The sequence below is a fragment of the Prenolepis imparis genome, unplaced genomic scaffold, assembly GCF_030444845.1.
Source record: "Prenolepis imparis isolate NDT839.2.m4 unplaced genomic scaffold, iyPreImpa1.0 SCAF_3, whole genome shotgun sequence".
NCBI lineage: Eukaryota > Metazoa > Arthropoda > Insecta > Hymenoptera > Formicidae > Prenolepis > Prenolepis imparis.
In genome coordinates this window covers 12,809,314-12,827,138 of record NW_028141161.1, presented here as the reverse complement: position 1 = coordinate 12,827,138, position 17,825 = coordinate 12,809,314, and the positions used below count along the sequence as shown (strand labels likewise).

At 34.3% G+C, this 17,825-nt stretch overlaps 1 protein-coding gene across 2 annotated transcripts in view; it reads right to left on the bottom strand.

Annotated features, from left to right (window-relative positions):
- LOC145933669 (tRNA dimethylallyltransferase) overlaps positions 1–17,825 on the bottom strand; it is a 72,185-nt gene that overhangs the window by 31,692 nt on the left and 22,668 nt on the right. For both annotated transcript variants that reach the window (XM_083033634.1, XM_083033633.1), the window contains exon 4: positions 1,401–1,536. In XM_083033634.1, the coding sequence (XP_082889760.1) occupies positions 1,401–1,536 (136 nt within the window). The remainder of the gene's footprint in view (positions 1–1,400; positions 1,537–17,825) is intronic.

Genomic DNA, 17,825 nt, shown 5'->3' with positions numbered 1-17,825 from the left:
TAATAACGCGGAAAGCGCTACTGGAAAAATGATAGCTCTCATGACAGTGTAGCTGTCAATCGGCACTTCCGCTGCAACTTTTAAACTACACGTTCAATAAACATTCTGGAGAAAATAACTCGCTGCCTAGAATGTAAGTCCCTGCCCGTTTTTGTCCGGAATCCCGTTTACATAACGTAATTACATATTAAATCCGATAAATTTACAAGGTATGCAATCAATGCCAGCACCTCGTAATTGGGTTATAATTTATATTTTCTTCGAAATATGTCATTCGAAGCACGCATAATTTAATACATTCACGTTGTGAAATGGTGATACTTTTTGATAAGAGCGTAATTCTGATATCGCGAGTTAAAATAAGCAATTATAGAATAGATTAGAGCTCGGCCATGTAACGTTCTCCGTAATTTTTGCCGCGAGAATCCTTGGGGACAGTGATTTCTTTCAAGAACGGTAGGCCGAACAAAATATCTCTGCAGCATTGAAAGTAGCACTATTGATTATCTCGACCTATCGTATAGGCGACGATAAAATAGACCGAACGGCATTCGAGAAGGCGATAAACTTTATCATTTATCAAGGAAAACGAACTAGTAATATCAGAGTCCATCGTCAGTCTTGCCCTCGTAAATTAATCAAAGAAAAACTTGCAAGCGCGTCACGATAATAAATCGAGAAAATAAAAAAATACGTTGCATCGAATATAATTTTAAACGATTAACGCGTTAAGTTCGCGACATTTAGGCGACACTTTCGCAAATTCTTATGTAAACGGCGATAATTTCCGTCCTTCGGATATTTCTATCGCACTCGTAAAATGATATTTATGAATATTTATCACGGTGCACTGAACATGACGTCGTCAAATAGTACGATGCTTCTAGGACGTCGATAAAACGAGAGCCCCAAGACATATCGAGTACAATAAACTTTACTACATACAACGAGATAGTACTATATAGTCAACGATGATAAATGCCTTTTCTTCTTAAATCAATGATCGGAGTCGAATTGTTTATCCACAATTTGTTTTATCCGAAATTACGTTCTCGTCACATATTTTTAAAAAATTAGAAATTTTAATATATAAACTTTTTTTAAAGTTTTAGAAAATGGTAGAGTTTCTAAACCATGAACTTCACCCAAACGTTTATATTATCGTGAGATTTCCGCTCAAGGGAAGAACGAATCGAAAACCAATAAATATACTGACAGAGACAGACTGTGAAAAGTAATGTTCTGAGAAACGCGATGGTAAACTCAAACAGGGGAATAGTTCCCTCGTTATTTCGGTAATACATCATACGGTCTGTCTGTGACAATAGTACATTGATATCGATCTCACCGACGTATATGAAAATCTGATGTATCAAAAGATCGTGGTCACGTGCACGTACCTTATTACAGCGAAGCCACAGGATAATGGAATTTGGATATCTGAGGGGTCCTCCTAATCCGCAGCCACCGATGGTACGTTGGGCTTTCAGAAGCTCAGAATGTGTTTTTCCGTGTTGGTGGAAAACTTCCAAAGATCTGTAACACAGATTCAATCGAAAATCTTCCGTCAATTCCGCCTTTAAGAATCTTAATCCTAGCCGTTCCGACTTATCTTTTCTATGAAATTTAACATTTTTTTTATAATTTCGTAAAGAAAAATGTTAAATTTTTGATGTCGTATTGAGATTGATAATTATGATATGAAAACCAGTATGTAAGAAAATTATATTAGTGATTTATATTATTATTTAAAAGGATTACACACACATATATATTAATCGTCGATTTATTAATCGTCATAATATATTAATAATATATATAATTTTAATTTAGAAAATATATTTAATTGAGTGTTACATTTAGAGACGACTGAAAAATTAGATTAAAAATATATTCGCTATCACTGGCGAATACAAAGATATATAAATCATGAGAATTATATGCGATAAGAGAATTTAGTAATGTTATTTATTGTTACATCAATAAATGTGTGTTTTATGGGTGCAACACATGTTCATATTCAAAAGCGAGCCGACTCGGTCTCGTAAATTTATCGACCGTAGAAATGCATGTCTATTTAGCTTTTAAGCATCCAGTATACTAAACTACTTAATTTAAGACTCGTGTCCGACGTTACTTTCATCACCGTGGCGAGACACTTTGCAAAATTGGCGATCATCTCGATGTCCTTCGGCCGGATTGCCTAGTTCATCCGAGATCAAACTCCCAAAATTTTATATTGGGCGCGACAAATAGTGGAATATTCCGCCATTTAAATATCATAAATTATCGCGGATCTCTGCGTCTCACGTGAAAGCGCAAACTGGATTATTAAAGACTCGTTAAATTCGTCAAACGATAGAAAATACCAAGTATAATAGTACTTCGCCTTCGTAATTAACAGTCATCGTTGCGCCCATGTTAATTACACGGTTTATCGGGCACTATAATATCGCGATTCTTATCTCAATGTTTAAAATATCCGGTATCGAAATGTCATAACATACACAGTCTAGCACCAAGCAGATTTAAGAGTTATCGCGTTTCAATAAATACCATGCTCGATGCAAATTAATTATGAATTATCATTGTAATTTAAATCTCGATGATGCTGCATGATTGATTAGCCGATTCAGACTTAAACATTTGTCTGCGAAAAGAATAGTGTGACTGAATGAGAAGGGACGTGCGACAGAGTATGACACATTTCTGACAAGTGCGGTCACGTGTATAAATACATGTCGACACGGGCTGGTCGGTGATAGTAGAAACAAAAGTCTCTTTATAAGCCTGCGGCAAAAGCTATTACAGAATTAACGAGCAGATTCCGACTACTCTGATCGACAATGAGGGTTGCCTAATTCCGTGACTGTGAGTTGTCGTCATCGTCATCGTCGCCGGGAAAACGGATCCCGGGAGAGCTTCAAAACTTGACTTTAAACTCGGGCGAACTTATCGACGACGTCGGGTCTGAGCATCGCTTTCTATTTCCGTGACGCGGTCGTCAGCATTCTAAGCGAGTCCGTCTAAAGGTTGGGGGGGGGGAGAGACAAAAAAAGAGGAAAAAGATGAAAATTAGACCGACGGTACATCGCTCTGCGGAGGAAATGGCGCCGCGAACGAGGTAAATGACCCGAATGTCTCTGGCAATCGGATAAAATTTATTGGCCTAGGGCCTAGATTAGGCTATAGAGCCGAGATACCATACTACGAACACGAGAAGAGAAATAATAGTATGCATAATTTTTTTCATCGTAATAAATAATAATTAATATTAATATTAAGCTAATTAATATCAAGCTTATAAAAAAATCATTGCTTTTAATTTTAACATTGGAAAGTAATTGTGTTACCTTTTAATCTGGTTTCAATTATCATACATTTAATCGCAACGAATTTTATCAAGAAACATAATTTTGACTGAAGTAATAATTAATTTTATTTAAAGATTTATTCTTGACTTTTAAGAGCAAAAATTTTCGTTGAAAATATTCGAGAATCACTTTCAAAAAATTCAGTGCAATCATTGTAGAATATAGGTATATTTTTCTATGAAAAAAAGATCGTTCTCCAATAAATATGCATGTTTTGTTCAGGAACTTCCGTGAAATACATAAACAGTTAAGAAACTTTACAACTATATAAAGGAACGACGTTAAAAGTCTTCTCGCAGTTCCTTTCTGTAAGACAATTTAAACTTGTCCGGCAACTTTGCTAGTGACGTTCCACGACTCGCATATCTCAGACGCTCGACTTTAGTAGGCAGGTCTGCTGAAGAAATTCAAACTAACGCGAGTTAAAGCGACGTGTTAAGAAGGCACGCGCGTGAATAGCGGCTGTCGTCTTCGAATCACATCGTCGATTTTTCTCGCGAAGCATTATGAAAATGCGGAATCAACATACGACGCATCGTGCAAAGTTATGCAAGCGCAATGTGGCACTTCATGGTACGTTTCTGATAAGCCGGCAGACGAAATCCGATCGCTCGCGGGAATCTGCCATCGATGAGAAAACGGAGAAGGGGATCAAATTTTTTTAATTTTTTTTTTTTTATTTGGAATATATAATGCTGATGAAGTTCTTCTCTCTTTCTCTCTCGGAATATTTCCCACTCGGAGAAAAAAAAAGAATGTCAATTTTAAATCGAATTAGTGGTCTTCATATTTTTTATCTTAATTTCTGCTATTTATAAAATAATACACACATACATATGTATATATAATGAAATGGCAGATGTACGAATCTGAAGCGTGTGTGCTAATCTTGTTCTCGGAATTTATAGAATGACTGGACCCTAAACATCCGGCATGATATTCCGACGATAATTAATCCGTAGCTTTCATCAAGCCGTCACGATTAATGGGTCAGAGCCCACCCACTCACTTATCAGGCGGGCCAATGTCACGTCTGATGGCTTGTAAAGTAACAGTCGTCAATAACTGCTCGTTCGAATAAGTCGCGCAATTTTATTGTCATCAACAATCGGCATTACAATATGGAACAACGACAACTTTTCGTATTATCAAAGATTGATGAATCGTAAATATTCTTACATGCAACGGCTGTAATTCGCAAACATTAACAGAATAGTGATTTGGAACACTCTTTCATTACATAATAAAATGATACGTTCATTAATAAAATCATACATAATACTATTATCTTCAAAGCATCAAATATAACCGATGTAATAATTGATATATATATATAACATAATGTAATATATTATATGTAGAATTATTGTAATATGGAATAATTGACAAGTTTGAAGAGTGAAAAGACAGTTGATATTCATAAATTCATTTTAGGTCATGCGAAAATGACTTTAATTATAAATGACACGATGTGAATTATTTAACATTCTACACTTTAAAATATGCTTTCAATTAAGCTTTCTAAAATATTTCCGAAAGCATTATTAAATAGAAATTCCTATTCAAAATCAAATTAAAATTAAAAATTAAAGAATATATTTAAGAGCTAATACATATATGGGATGAAATAATAAATTTTGTTAATAAAATTTATTGCCTTTTTCCGATTGTCATCTTTGAAAATTTACTCGAATACGATATATGATGTTCTAGATAATAATTATAATATTAGATTATAATTATTAAATAGAATATTAGCTCTTCAATCTCTATACGTTGAATCTTTCGCGACTATGATGCTGCATTTTTCGATTTAATTATTATTTGTCACAGCTATACTCTCTCTGAAAAGTCGCTGAAGCGAAAAGATGGAACGAATCCTGAGAATCGTCTTGTCGGTCGTGCGAAACACCTCGATGTTTCTTAAAGATATCTTTGCCAAATACGAAATTTCGTATGCAGACGTTAAGAAGCAACACGAGAGCTTAAGCGGTTCATCGGCCGAATTATCGAGGCGAATCCAGGCCTATCTACCGGACAAGAAGATCAACGGAGAACCGCTCGGATAAAGATAAATATTTGATGTGGTCCTCATTAAATGATCTTCGCTTTAATTAAAGCGGTTCATTACGAAACGTAAGATACTGATATCGCGACACGTCCGTGACTTTATCGTTAAGATTCGCCCCGTATCGCTCCCTGGTCCAGATTTCTCTAAAAATCGTACACAAAAAAATTTAACACAGAATGCGCTATCGCGTTAAATTTGAAATTAGAAATGTAATTCCAGGATAAATTTGCATATATACTTCATATGCTCAGATCATTTTGACAATAAGGTGCAACGACGATCGTTCGGAAGATGTCGCGGTAAAAAAATTGAATCGAGTATCTATAAGATACGATTCCGATCCGCATCATGGCTTCGATTCGCTATTTTTTTATGAGTCTCCCGCTTTTCTCCAGGGCCGCAAATCCGGTCGATTGTGTAATTCTTAGCGGCGTGTAATCGACGGGAATTGGAAAACACGATGGATGGCGAATGGAAAAGGCGACTTTCTCTCAGAAATCAATCTTAAGATACCTCTCGCGCATTACTCCTACGCATGTTACTCTACACTTCGAGAATTACTTTGTATTTTTAGCATAAATTAATTTGAATTGATATACGAATTAGTAAAATTAACTTTCGTATCGATACATTTCTCTATGATACCTTCTAAGCTAAAATATTTCTTTTATTAAATTATAACAAAGAAGACATACACTTTTCTCTCGAACAAACATAATTTGATTGTCTAACACGCAAAAAAAGTCTAGATGTCGCAACAAAAATTATCGCTATTTTTTGTATCTGATAGAATATCGTTTGTCACAGATAGAATTATCGTTTGTCACAGATAGAATTTTTTAGTTCTGTCTCTGTCATTTAGATTGATTACGTGCAAAATATATACGATATTGCAATATGTGCTAATCATTTGTCTACCTCAGTTAATTTTTTGAATCTAAAAAATTTTTGCTACAATTGCAAAACCATTTTTTTGAGTGAAAAATAAACGAGAGAACTCGTAATTCAAATTATATTTAGATTCTTTTGCTGTAGTATCTTTTATTCCATCAGCCTTTTTTGTATAAAGTCAAAATATTGCTTCTTAAATTATTAGTATTATTATAAATATATAGATTCGCTCTATTTATGATACTAATAATTTAAGAAGCAATATTTTGACATTATGAAAAAAAATTGATCGGATAAAAAGTACTAAAAAAATTTGCCCTTTTGATATATTCAGATGTTCACAAGATTTGTTCAGTCTCACCTGAGAGTTAGAACGAATACGGTCGATCTAAAGTTCCAGAGCTATCTCTATCGTGGTAAATAAAATCAACTATTGTTCACGTCTGAAACAATATCCGCGTGTCGCTGAAAATTCGCGTGCTGTCGAGCAACACGCGCGTGTCGCTTGTCGCTCGATCATCTATTCTTCACGTTACTTGTGCCACCGACGACGACGATACCTACACTCTCGGGGTCGATCGCCGCCCCCGCACGCTCCGATTTCCGATCGGCGTCGAGCACGTCTAGCAAACGATGTTATATACATACTTTGCATCACATTGTACTATTTGGGACGGCGGAATGGGGTCAGCGTAAATCTAGCGATAGGTACACACACACACACCAAATGCGAGCGGCTCGTTACGTCGTACTTTCCCCTGCGTTAGATTTCGCTCAATCTGCCAACATCGTCATGCTCGCCGCCACTGCGCGAACGAAACACATAAAGGCGAAATATGTAAGGAGAACGTATACGTATATATATGTACGCCACAGAGATAATACGAGATTAGAATTTTACGAGCCGTTCCGCGCAGCAAAAGGCCACTTTCCACTCGCATTTTCATTCGCATAGGCAAGTAAACTTGTTGCCATAAATCGTACGGGATATGGACTTCAACGCTGCGATACAATATATGTATGTGGCAGATATGTAGTGATATTCCCATTACTATTATTATTGAACGATTTCTCTACTCCCTTTGATAACTAAATTTTAAGTGCGAGTGATAAGATCTGATAAGTGAGAGTATTAGAAAAGAGAGGAGATATCCTTTTGTGTGTGAGAGAAAGAGAGATTTGATATCGGCTACATGTGGCACACATTACACTTATTGCACTTGTCGTATAATCCTTTAAACTTTCACGTTCATAACAAGAAGAGAAATTACGTTCTTGATACGATTACGTTCGATGATATTAAACAGCACCGATAAAAAGTATTGCAACTGCATTTCCAGCTACAAGAATTTATTAATGCTATATTATCACAATAATGTATATTATTATAATATTTTATTATCTATATTTTATTTTTATTGCAATTGAATAAAAGGTTCTAAAAAAGTTATTATTGCAATCTTCAAGAAATTAAAGTTTCACCTTTTAATTAAAAAAGAAGGAGGTATGCTGTCAAAAATTCTTTATTCATTTATTGTAAAATTTTTATTTTCTTTCTGCAGAGTTTTCGTAATTAACTATTTATGTTAGCTAAAATATTATATATTGAATATTTGAATATTGAATTTGAATATTTCGTGTATGTGAATTTGTATCTGTTCTGACAGGACAGATTTAAAAAACCAATGCCCTGAAGATTTGCTTCTTGTGAAAATTACAATGGCACACAATGAAATTAGCATCTTTCCCTTTACTCGTGAATTATTTGTAGCAGTTAAAATTTGCAGCGCTAAGAGAAAAGCATAACCTTTCATTTCCGAGCATCTTATTATAGTATATTGCAACCAACGTTGCATTTATCAATAATTACATGCAGGTATTACTCTAGTGGTGTGAAAAAATCTACGTAAAAAAATTAAAAATTTCATTATAACGAATGCAACAGTTATTTTTCTTTCCTTTTTTCCCAAAAATAAGATATTTTTATAGACGTATAATTAATATGAACAAGCTTTGCGTCAGTTTTGTTATTAATAAATTGATAAATTGATTCTGAATTAATAGTAATCACATGATATATTCATTATAATAGATATTCTCTGCTCTACATAAAAGTATAAGAAAATAACCATACGTCACACATTGAATGTCAGGACAACGAAATCTAGACACGAGTGGAAATTGTCTTTTTGATATTGAATCGTCTTGCCTACCTATATATAAGGCAAACGAAACGGCGTTTTGTTTTCCTATGGCGTATTTCGCCGAAAAAAAATCTCGTCGAGGTACTTCATTTCAAGTGGCAATGACAGAAGTACTCGCTTGGCCAAGGTTGTGCCAGAGTAAAAAGAGAAAGAGAAAGAGAGAGACGGAAAAGAAGAGAGTCGCGGGTAAAATCTATCTCTCGCCGGAGAGTAGTTTTGGAGCACTGCCAAAAAGGAGAGCACGGGCACAGAGCTTAGTCATCCCGCAGGAGTCTCGACGAGAACTCGAGAGTAGTAGGAAGCGTGCGAAGAACGGTAAAGGCGGGACCGCCGTCATCTAATAAAAGACAAGCGTAACGTAATTCCACCCGCGCTCCAATAATAGTGCCGTCGTTTAACGGCGCTTCCGTCGTCGGCACGTTCCCTTGCCGACACCCTGGACTATTCTCATCGTCGAGTGCGCACGATTATTCGGGAATCCGACGAGCCGCGAATGTCGCGTGAGAGAATAAGAAAATTTCGAGAGATAGAATTGGATGTAGCACAATGTAGCACAATGTAGCACAATGTAGCGCAATTGAAATCACGAGAATAGGCGAAACGATTATGCTTGTGCCATTTTACCTCGCAAAATTGATTTACAGATTGTCGCAAAATTTCCTGCTTATATATTTCGATTAATTAGAGCAAACTTCGATTAATTAGAGCAAATTTTTAACAACTTGAGAAATTATATACTATAATCTTTGTATATAGGAGATGTAATGAGAAAAATGAGGCAAGAGTTAGTGAACTCAAGATTACTTATGTTCCTCATATATGAAAATTGATTTCTTTCAAATGTCAATTAACACAATATTTCTTACGTTGTTAAAAAATTTACTTGACGTTTATCTTATTATTAAAATATGCAAAAATTTGTGAGACATTATACACTCGCTGGAAAAAAATTAATTTAGACTTAAAAAAATTTGTTTCTCTCTATAGTTTCTTTAATTTTGAGAAAGTTTATATTTATCACTCTCTCTTGGCCATCAAAAATTTCAAGACGTCACGGAATTTTTTAATCAGCGAACACGCGCGCGCTCCGAGAGAGTGTACGAGCTACTTCCAATCATTATCATCGACAACCGGCAATTCATAGTCAAACAAGGTATAGGCCACCTGTTCATATTTAGGTCCCGACGCTAATAAACGTTCAGGTTCAGGCTAGCGTCCGGGCTCTGCGAGACTCTCTGGTCTCTGGCTTTTTCCTCGAGGTAGGTCGATATATTACGGCCATTTATGTTCACACCGGGCACCATCGGTGTGAACATAAATGTTTAGCGTCCTTCTACATAGCGGCGCGAAGTGAGATGAAAAGGAAGCGGTGAAATTATCGAAGGAAGAGTTATCGGACACGGTGTTAAAATTCGGCGCGGAGCAAGATATAGCGTAGAAAATAATCTGGCCTAACATGATAGCGAAATATACATAATTATGTCTCAACATCAGCGCGAAAGTCTCAGATGATAAAATATATCTAATAAGCTATGTGACATATATTATCAATTATCACATATGCGCGGTGATCGAATCGATCAGATCGACAGCAAACTTATTCTATTAAGAATAAAGATAAATTTAATAAAGATAAAGCATACAATGTGTAATGGGACATGATGTAAAAATATAACGAAAAATATCGATCGATAAAATTTCGTCAACCGCTATAAACAAATTTTCCTTTGATGTCGTTCATCATTTTTATCTGAAAATATGATTATCGTGTTATTTATTTCAAAAGTGATGTAAATTTGACGCTCTCGTGCCGCGTTAATTTATATTGGTGTCGCATAAATTATAATAAACATTTCAAAAACAAATTTAATTATTTATAGAGAGAAAAAATGAATACTGTGAGAATTTTTGAAATATTTTTGTAGCGATAAACTTGAATAATTCATTGCTGTTTCGCCGAAAGGAAAGCTTGTACGGCATTATAATTTGACAGAGAATAAAAAGGCGAATTATAAAAATTATTCGCTGAATAAATTAAGATATGCAATTTATCATTTGACCGCAAGGTTAAACGGAACATGTATAAGATGGACATATACGGATAAATTTCCTAGCAACATTATTTGCCAACTTAACAAGCAAATTTACTCTCAGCTGTTTTATAAATTGCGCTGAATGGTATGTGAATACTGTCATATAAAGGAATTAACGGATAGCCATGAATGTCATATATTTCCCTGGGAATACTTTTGAAGAAAAATAATATTACCGACTATGTAATAGTACTTTACAAGAATGCGCAGTTTCTAACGCGAAATTTATATTTCTCTATAAAATAACATTCTTTATTTCTATTGCTTTTTTTATATAATTTTCTATTTATATTCTATTTAATATGCATATTATAATCCGCTAAAAATCTAAATATTTGCATGATAAATACGAAAGATTTGTAATAGGCGAAGAAACGTACATGAAATACCAAATTCCCCATACGTCTACAGCATGAATATTTAAAATCTGGAAATCTAATGATTTAAGACAATTTTTTTTAGAATATTAAACAGCGGAGATTGTCATTTTAATTTCCTCCAACCATTTAGAGCAAAAATAGCATATAGCTAATTGTAATCACGTAATTACGTAATTGTCGCATCACTAATACAAGCGGAAACTATCGCGCTGAATTTCAATAAATCAGGAATAGAATGCGTATTAGCCAATTGGAATTATTGGAATTATTTCACTTAAGTTACTTGACAGTCCAGCTTTGTAGCTCAACCGCAGAGTTGTTACGCATGCTTACACACGCTTATTATAAACAGCTACTGAAAAATTTCATTTAATAATGAGCTAACGCAACTCATAATGAGCATGGAATACATGGAATCTTAGATTTATGATAGAAGGCGCTCGCTGCTATTATTCCCAAATATATCTTGCATGTACAAAGTCGATAATTGTGCTCAAATCAAATTACCAGAAGCCCAAATAAAATCCAAATAAAATCTTAGGTATTTAAGAGTTATATAAAATAATGTTCATATTTTCTCTATAATAATATTTTGATATATATCGTAAAAAAATATTTTATTATTATAATCTTGTTAAATATTTATATAAATCGCTGAAACATTCACTATGAATTATACAGATTCTTCATCAGAAATTAGATCCATTAACATAAGATATTTATACCGAATATGCTATACCTATTATATTTCATCATGTCAAATCATATAAAATAAAACATCGGTGTAAATCAATTACAAATTAATATAAAAACATACGAAAGTTTGAAATAATAAAGCGTAAAACTTAATCAATTTTATTTCTTTAATATTTATGATACTGGACCAGAACTTAATAAAACGAAAAGATCAGAAATTTATTACAAAATGCGATTGCATACTTCATTATGCTGAAAACTCAGCGAATGAGCAATGTACAAACATCGCGCTTTCATTAAGAAGTTAATTCGAAATTATCGATTCAGAACCGTGTTTCTCAAATTAATTATAAAGTAACGCGGAGCAACTTGTCCACTCAATTTCATTTTTTCTCAACCGCTTGAGCTTGATCGACTAGTCATTCCCTGTCGTTGATCTTTCGATCACGAATCGTAATTATCGCATACTCGGATCGTTATGGAATTTATCAGTGAGAACACGCCCTATCGGAACGTTACGTAACGGTGCAGCACCGAGAGGCCTCCACGGTTTCTTGTGGAACAGGCGCTTTAAGTAGTCCGCTAGCTGTGCGTCACACGTGTACGCACGTGTCGTTCGTTGTGTGCCACCCACCTTTCTAACATTTCCCCAGCACTTTATTACGACCGCTCGATTGGCTTACAACATGGCAATATTTTTTACTTTTACGAAATCAAATAAATCCTTATATGGTGGGCGATTTAATAAATTATTGATTTATGAATTTTGCTTATCTGTACAAGCACAGGCGCAAAGTGCACATGCGCGTGTATAATTCCTGAGAAATCAAAAGTCGTTTTCTTATCTTTCGCGTTATAATCATTTAAGTATTTATGCCGCTCTTCGATATTACGAACACTTTTACCAAGTCGGGAAGTATCGCAAAAAAAAATTCTTAAATTCGTTTTTCTTCCATATAAAATATATCCAGCTATGAAACAATAAATATCAAATTGAACCAAGTTGATTTTGTTTAACACTACGTATAATAGCAATGTTCAAATAACGATCATCGACGTTCACGAAAATTCTTCTCTCGTTAAATTATTAAGATCAGAAAAATTTTAAAGAACGAAATAAAGGGACCTAGCGATAAAAGTTTCTCAATATCATCGATAATGACACGCGCGCGAATTGTTGATATTGTGTCATTAGAAGGGACGAAACTCATATTGCAAGACCTTTCAGCTATCATTATTGATGACACAGACATTACTGTATTTTATGGCAGTATTGATTATTCCCAATAGGTCTAGTCATATTTTATCGCGCCCGAAACATTTGTGGCTTTCGTCTCGAGGGAGATTTCATAATAATAATAATATTATTATTATTATTATTACAGTATCTGATTAGAAATTCTTGCTTATTCTCTACAAAGAATAAGAAAATGTGTATTATGCGCGTATTTTAATAAAATAAAATAATAACAGAACAATTTTCTTGGAAATAGATTTTTCTGTGCAAAATTTCAACCTCTCTCTCATATTTCTCAATTGATTCATAAAAAGCAATAAATATCAGTCTTATTTGAATGACTTAATAAATCAGAATAATATAAATTAATATTTATTTACTTCTATTTAATAAATTCTTTTACGTTTAAAAAAAATAGACTACTGCAATTTCGACAGATTTACGTAAAAATATATACTTTTCATCCCTTTTTATTTTCTCCAAAGATAAAAATGCGGAATTGATCACATGAATAAGAAACATCGCCGTAATTTTCCCATCAAACGGAAAAAATTACGCGATGCAGTCATATGGGCGATTATATACCTAGTTGACAAAAAATACTCGTCGAATCTTTAACCAAATTACTACAGAGCGATGTACGAGCCGATAAAGCGCGCGATTACTACCGACAAATCGAAGTCTTGAAGACGAAAGAAACTATCCGAATTGGTTGGACCATGAGAAGTTATCGAGGGATTGCAGTATGACGGCAACACTTGGCAAAGATTCAAACAGTGATTGCAAGGCCCTGTCTCAGCGGATCGCGTCCGGGATATCTTCCTTACTTTCCTCGAACGATCTCGACTTCTATTCCTTTGAAACGCGTCCAGTTTCATTCCCTTTTTTTACAGTCTGTCCTGAACGGCTTGCAGTTGCGGCTCACAACTACCTTGCCAGCGAAATGATGAAATATTCGGTGGCGATTTGTATCGCGAAAAAGCGCGCATCCCTGAGGCAGACTCGTGCATTTGAATATTGCTTAAAAGGGGCGGTGAAAAATTCGAGGATATTGACAAGATTAAAGAGCTTGCAAACAAATTTTCTGAGAGAAATCTTATAGTAACGCGGATGATGTAAGAATGTGAAAAAAGAGTTGATTGAGATAATATTATTTTCATATGCATTATTTAAGGATTTCTCACTCGTTTACTTAAAAAACTTAAATATATAAAGAATTTTAAAAAATCTAGATGAGAAGAATCGAGCAACATAATATTAAAAAATTGGAATAACAACCTTCATTTTGTATTTTTAAAAAGTAATAAAGCAAATAATATATCATTTTTTTCCAATAACAGTTTGGTGAAAAAGTTCAATAAAAATTAATACTATATGTACATTCTTTGATATCAATTATATATTTCTCCGATTATCCACATGTAAGAGAATATCAACTTATTATCAGTTACTTTTGATTAAAGTTGTATTTTTTTAATAATCTGAACGATACTCGAGTAACACGAGGCACGAAACTTCTCTCTCGGCCGAGTCTTGGCGAAGTATATAATCTTTTTTTTATTCGTGAAGACGACCTAAACTATACCTGTTTAATTACTTCGGAACTTCGTGCGTTCCGAAGATCCCCGGCGGCGGCTGCGTGGCGGCACAGTATCTTCTTCTGGACGAAGTAGAAGTATGATCGAAATTTGTTTCGCGCACGCCGGCCAGAGATCGAGGAAGAGAATGAAAAAGAGAAAGAAGGAGATAGGCGGGTGAGAGACGATAGCAGAGACGAGGAGATGGAAAAGGAGCGTGAAAGGATCACTGGGCGTGTCCAGACAGATCGAGTCGAAAACCCGCTGCTTTATTAAAGCGGCGGGGTCAATGGTGCTACATCGGCCACGATAAAGACACATTCCCTTTACTATTCGCGTCTTAAACCCATATCGCGCGATGAAGAAGTAGATTATTAAAAAAGCGACTGGAAGGATTTGCGAAATAATCTCTCAAAGTACAACTTGGAATCATTCTTTGTCTTCTCGAAAGACATTGCGAAAAAATTTGCGAAATATTCCATATCAACAGAAAATTTCGCATAATTATTATAGATTTCAATACTACGAACTTCACCTTAATAAATGTACCACAAATTCTCATTGAAAAAATTCTAAGAAATGAATAATTTATAGAAAATATTTTCATATTTAACACTTGCTAAAAATTCGAAATTCTGACGACCGGTGAGCTCGATCGTATACGCAATGTCATTGTATACGCATATAAGATGGCGAACTCGAGAGGGAGAGGAGAGGCTGCGCGAAGAAAGTTTGCGAAACAAAAGCCAAACAAATCCAAATAAATGTGAGACATTAAAAGGGGTTAAGGCGTTGCTTTATCAGTGCCATGCACATGGCGCTGTATATCGGGCCTTATACTACTGCGCTCTCCGCGCTCGCCGCTAATCAAATACCGCGATCTACATAATTTGTTTAGGAGCGGCCATAAATCATGACCCCGCGCAAGTAGCTTATCTCGAGTGCTGATTCAGTGAAATTAGTATTACCGCGAAAACCGGCTCGCTCTTTCTTTTCCTCCCGTTACTCGCGTGCGTGAGCCGTGCGGAGAAGAAGTTCTGCAGCATCCCGATCGCTGCATCACGTGGGATCGCGAAATAACTCAGAAATGCGAATTGCGAAGCTGATGCTTGAAGGTCATTCTCGAGATAATTTCTTGAATTATTGGAATACGAGATATATATTTCTCGCGCACATTTGTACTACTCACTATGTTTAGCAACTTATTTAGTAAAGTTTCTCCGTAAGTGTTTATAATAAAAAATATCGTCGCTCAAATCGCGCCTAACATGTACCAAAAAATATGTATATTACTATTTAATTATTTTGCATTTTTATATGTTTGCAAATAAATCTAAAAATAGAGAAAAAAATACGATTATTCGAAGCAATTTTGGCACCTAAAACTTTGATTTTCATATAAGAAATTAAAACATTTGCGCTCGAATTTCTTGCAAAGTATAATTATCAGAAAGAGAGAGAAAGGATATCATAGAGTCGTGTCTATTTGCACCTAAGTTGTCTTTAAGAGTATGTGTACCTAAGTTATCTTTAAGAGTAAATCGCCTTAACGTCTTAACAAAAAATGTTATTACTGCAATGCATGCGAGGATGCAGCGGAATATTATCTCATTAATCTTCTTTCTACATAACTGCCATTCATTTATTTCCAGAATTACATTATGTAATTACATAACACGAATACACGCGCACGTAAAGGGAGAGAAAACGTAATTAATATATAAAATAATAATATATAACACAATATATATGACTGTATGATTAAATTACATTTCTCTCTCGCGCGCGTCACGGTTTTAACTTGATCAATAGCGATATGAAAGTTGCAACAAATTTAGATCTTTTAACATTTTCTACTATATCTCTTATTAAAATAAAAAAAAATAATTTTAAGATTAAATTATACGATATACTCTAAAAAAAGAAGGTAATGTGTAATAAATACATTTTTGTTGCACGATGCAGCATATATATATTCCTGACGCTTCACAGATATTAAATTATATCACCAATTTATATATCACCATCTTAATATCACGAATCTTACGAAAAGTCTTCGCTAGCGGTTTTTGTGGTTTGGAACGTCGAGCGGAGAAACCATGTCGACCATACGCTTGCTAAATTAAGCCTGATTTACAGTCTTTACTATTACACTGAAAATCTTCTCGGTTCAAGACCGCAATTTAGCGCGGCTAGACTCTTCTCTGATTTATAAGTAAAGCTGTCTATGCCTGCTAAGTACGTAACATTGAAACGCTTTCTACAGTGTTAAGCACAGAAGGTTACTGTTATTGATGCTTTATGGAAAGTAATGAATTCAAAAGGATAAAAAATTCGGGAAAAAGAAGAGTTAAATATTTAAATATAATATTACGCGAATATGTTGCAAATTAGTTTTGTTAGACAAATTACTGTTAATTAATCTTTCAGCTGATCCTTTCTTGCCAGCGATAGATGTTATTAAGTAATTATATTTAATGCAAAAGGACAAAATTTATATTTTTTTCTCTTCTCTTTTTGATCAAGTTAAAATTAAAAGTTAAATGTTTTTTTCGAAATTTTTAGAATAATACTATTTTATAAATAATTATCATTAAAAATTTCCCAACTTTACAATTTTGTTATTTTCAGAAAAATATTATGTGAATATTATTATCTTTTCCACACATTCTCATCTTCTGCAATTCTCATTTTATCGCGTAATTATAATTTGATTACTTGTCAACTACAAATTAAAAAGTTATTTATATTTATAAAATATATTTTTAATTTTTTTATAAATTTCAAAATTATTAATATTTTGACACATTTTTGTTAAGAGAAGAGCGATTGCAAAATTCTCTTGGCGTAATATATGCACAAAATTTTCGTCACACGATATGCCTATAAATAAGCTCGCATTTTTTATCTTTGGCAAACTGATGATTATTTTATGAGTAATCGTGATTTTGACGCTCCACGTGTGTTCACGTAGGCACGCATATGAGACGAGGACATTGAATATGTCACCGAAGTCAAAAAAAGGAGCGAAAACGGAGCGACTCGAAATTCTTCGCCGTGCTACTAAATAGGAAGAACATCCATCACGTTTCATCGATATCGAATATTCTGACCCAAGAACACCGCGTATAACTTTGTGCTATTTCGACTCGACACGATTTATAATAAATCATCAGACAAACGTGAATAAAATTTGCCTTTAAAATTTGCCTTTCGACAGATAAATATTTAAGAAATAAATCAAGTATCATACCAATTAAATATGTACATCAAGATTAAGATATGACTTAAAATATATTCAC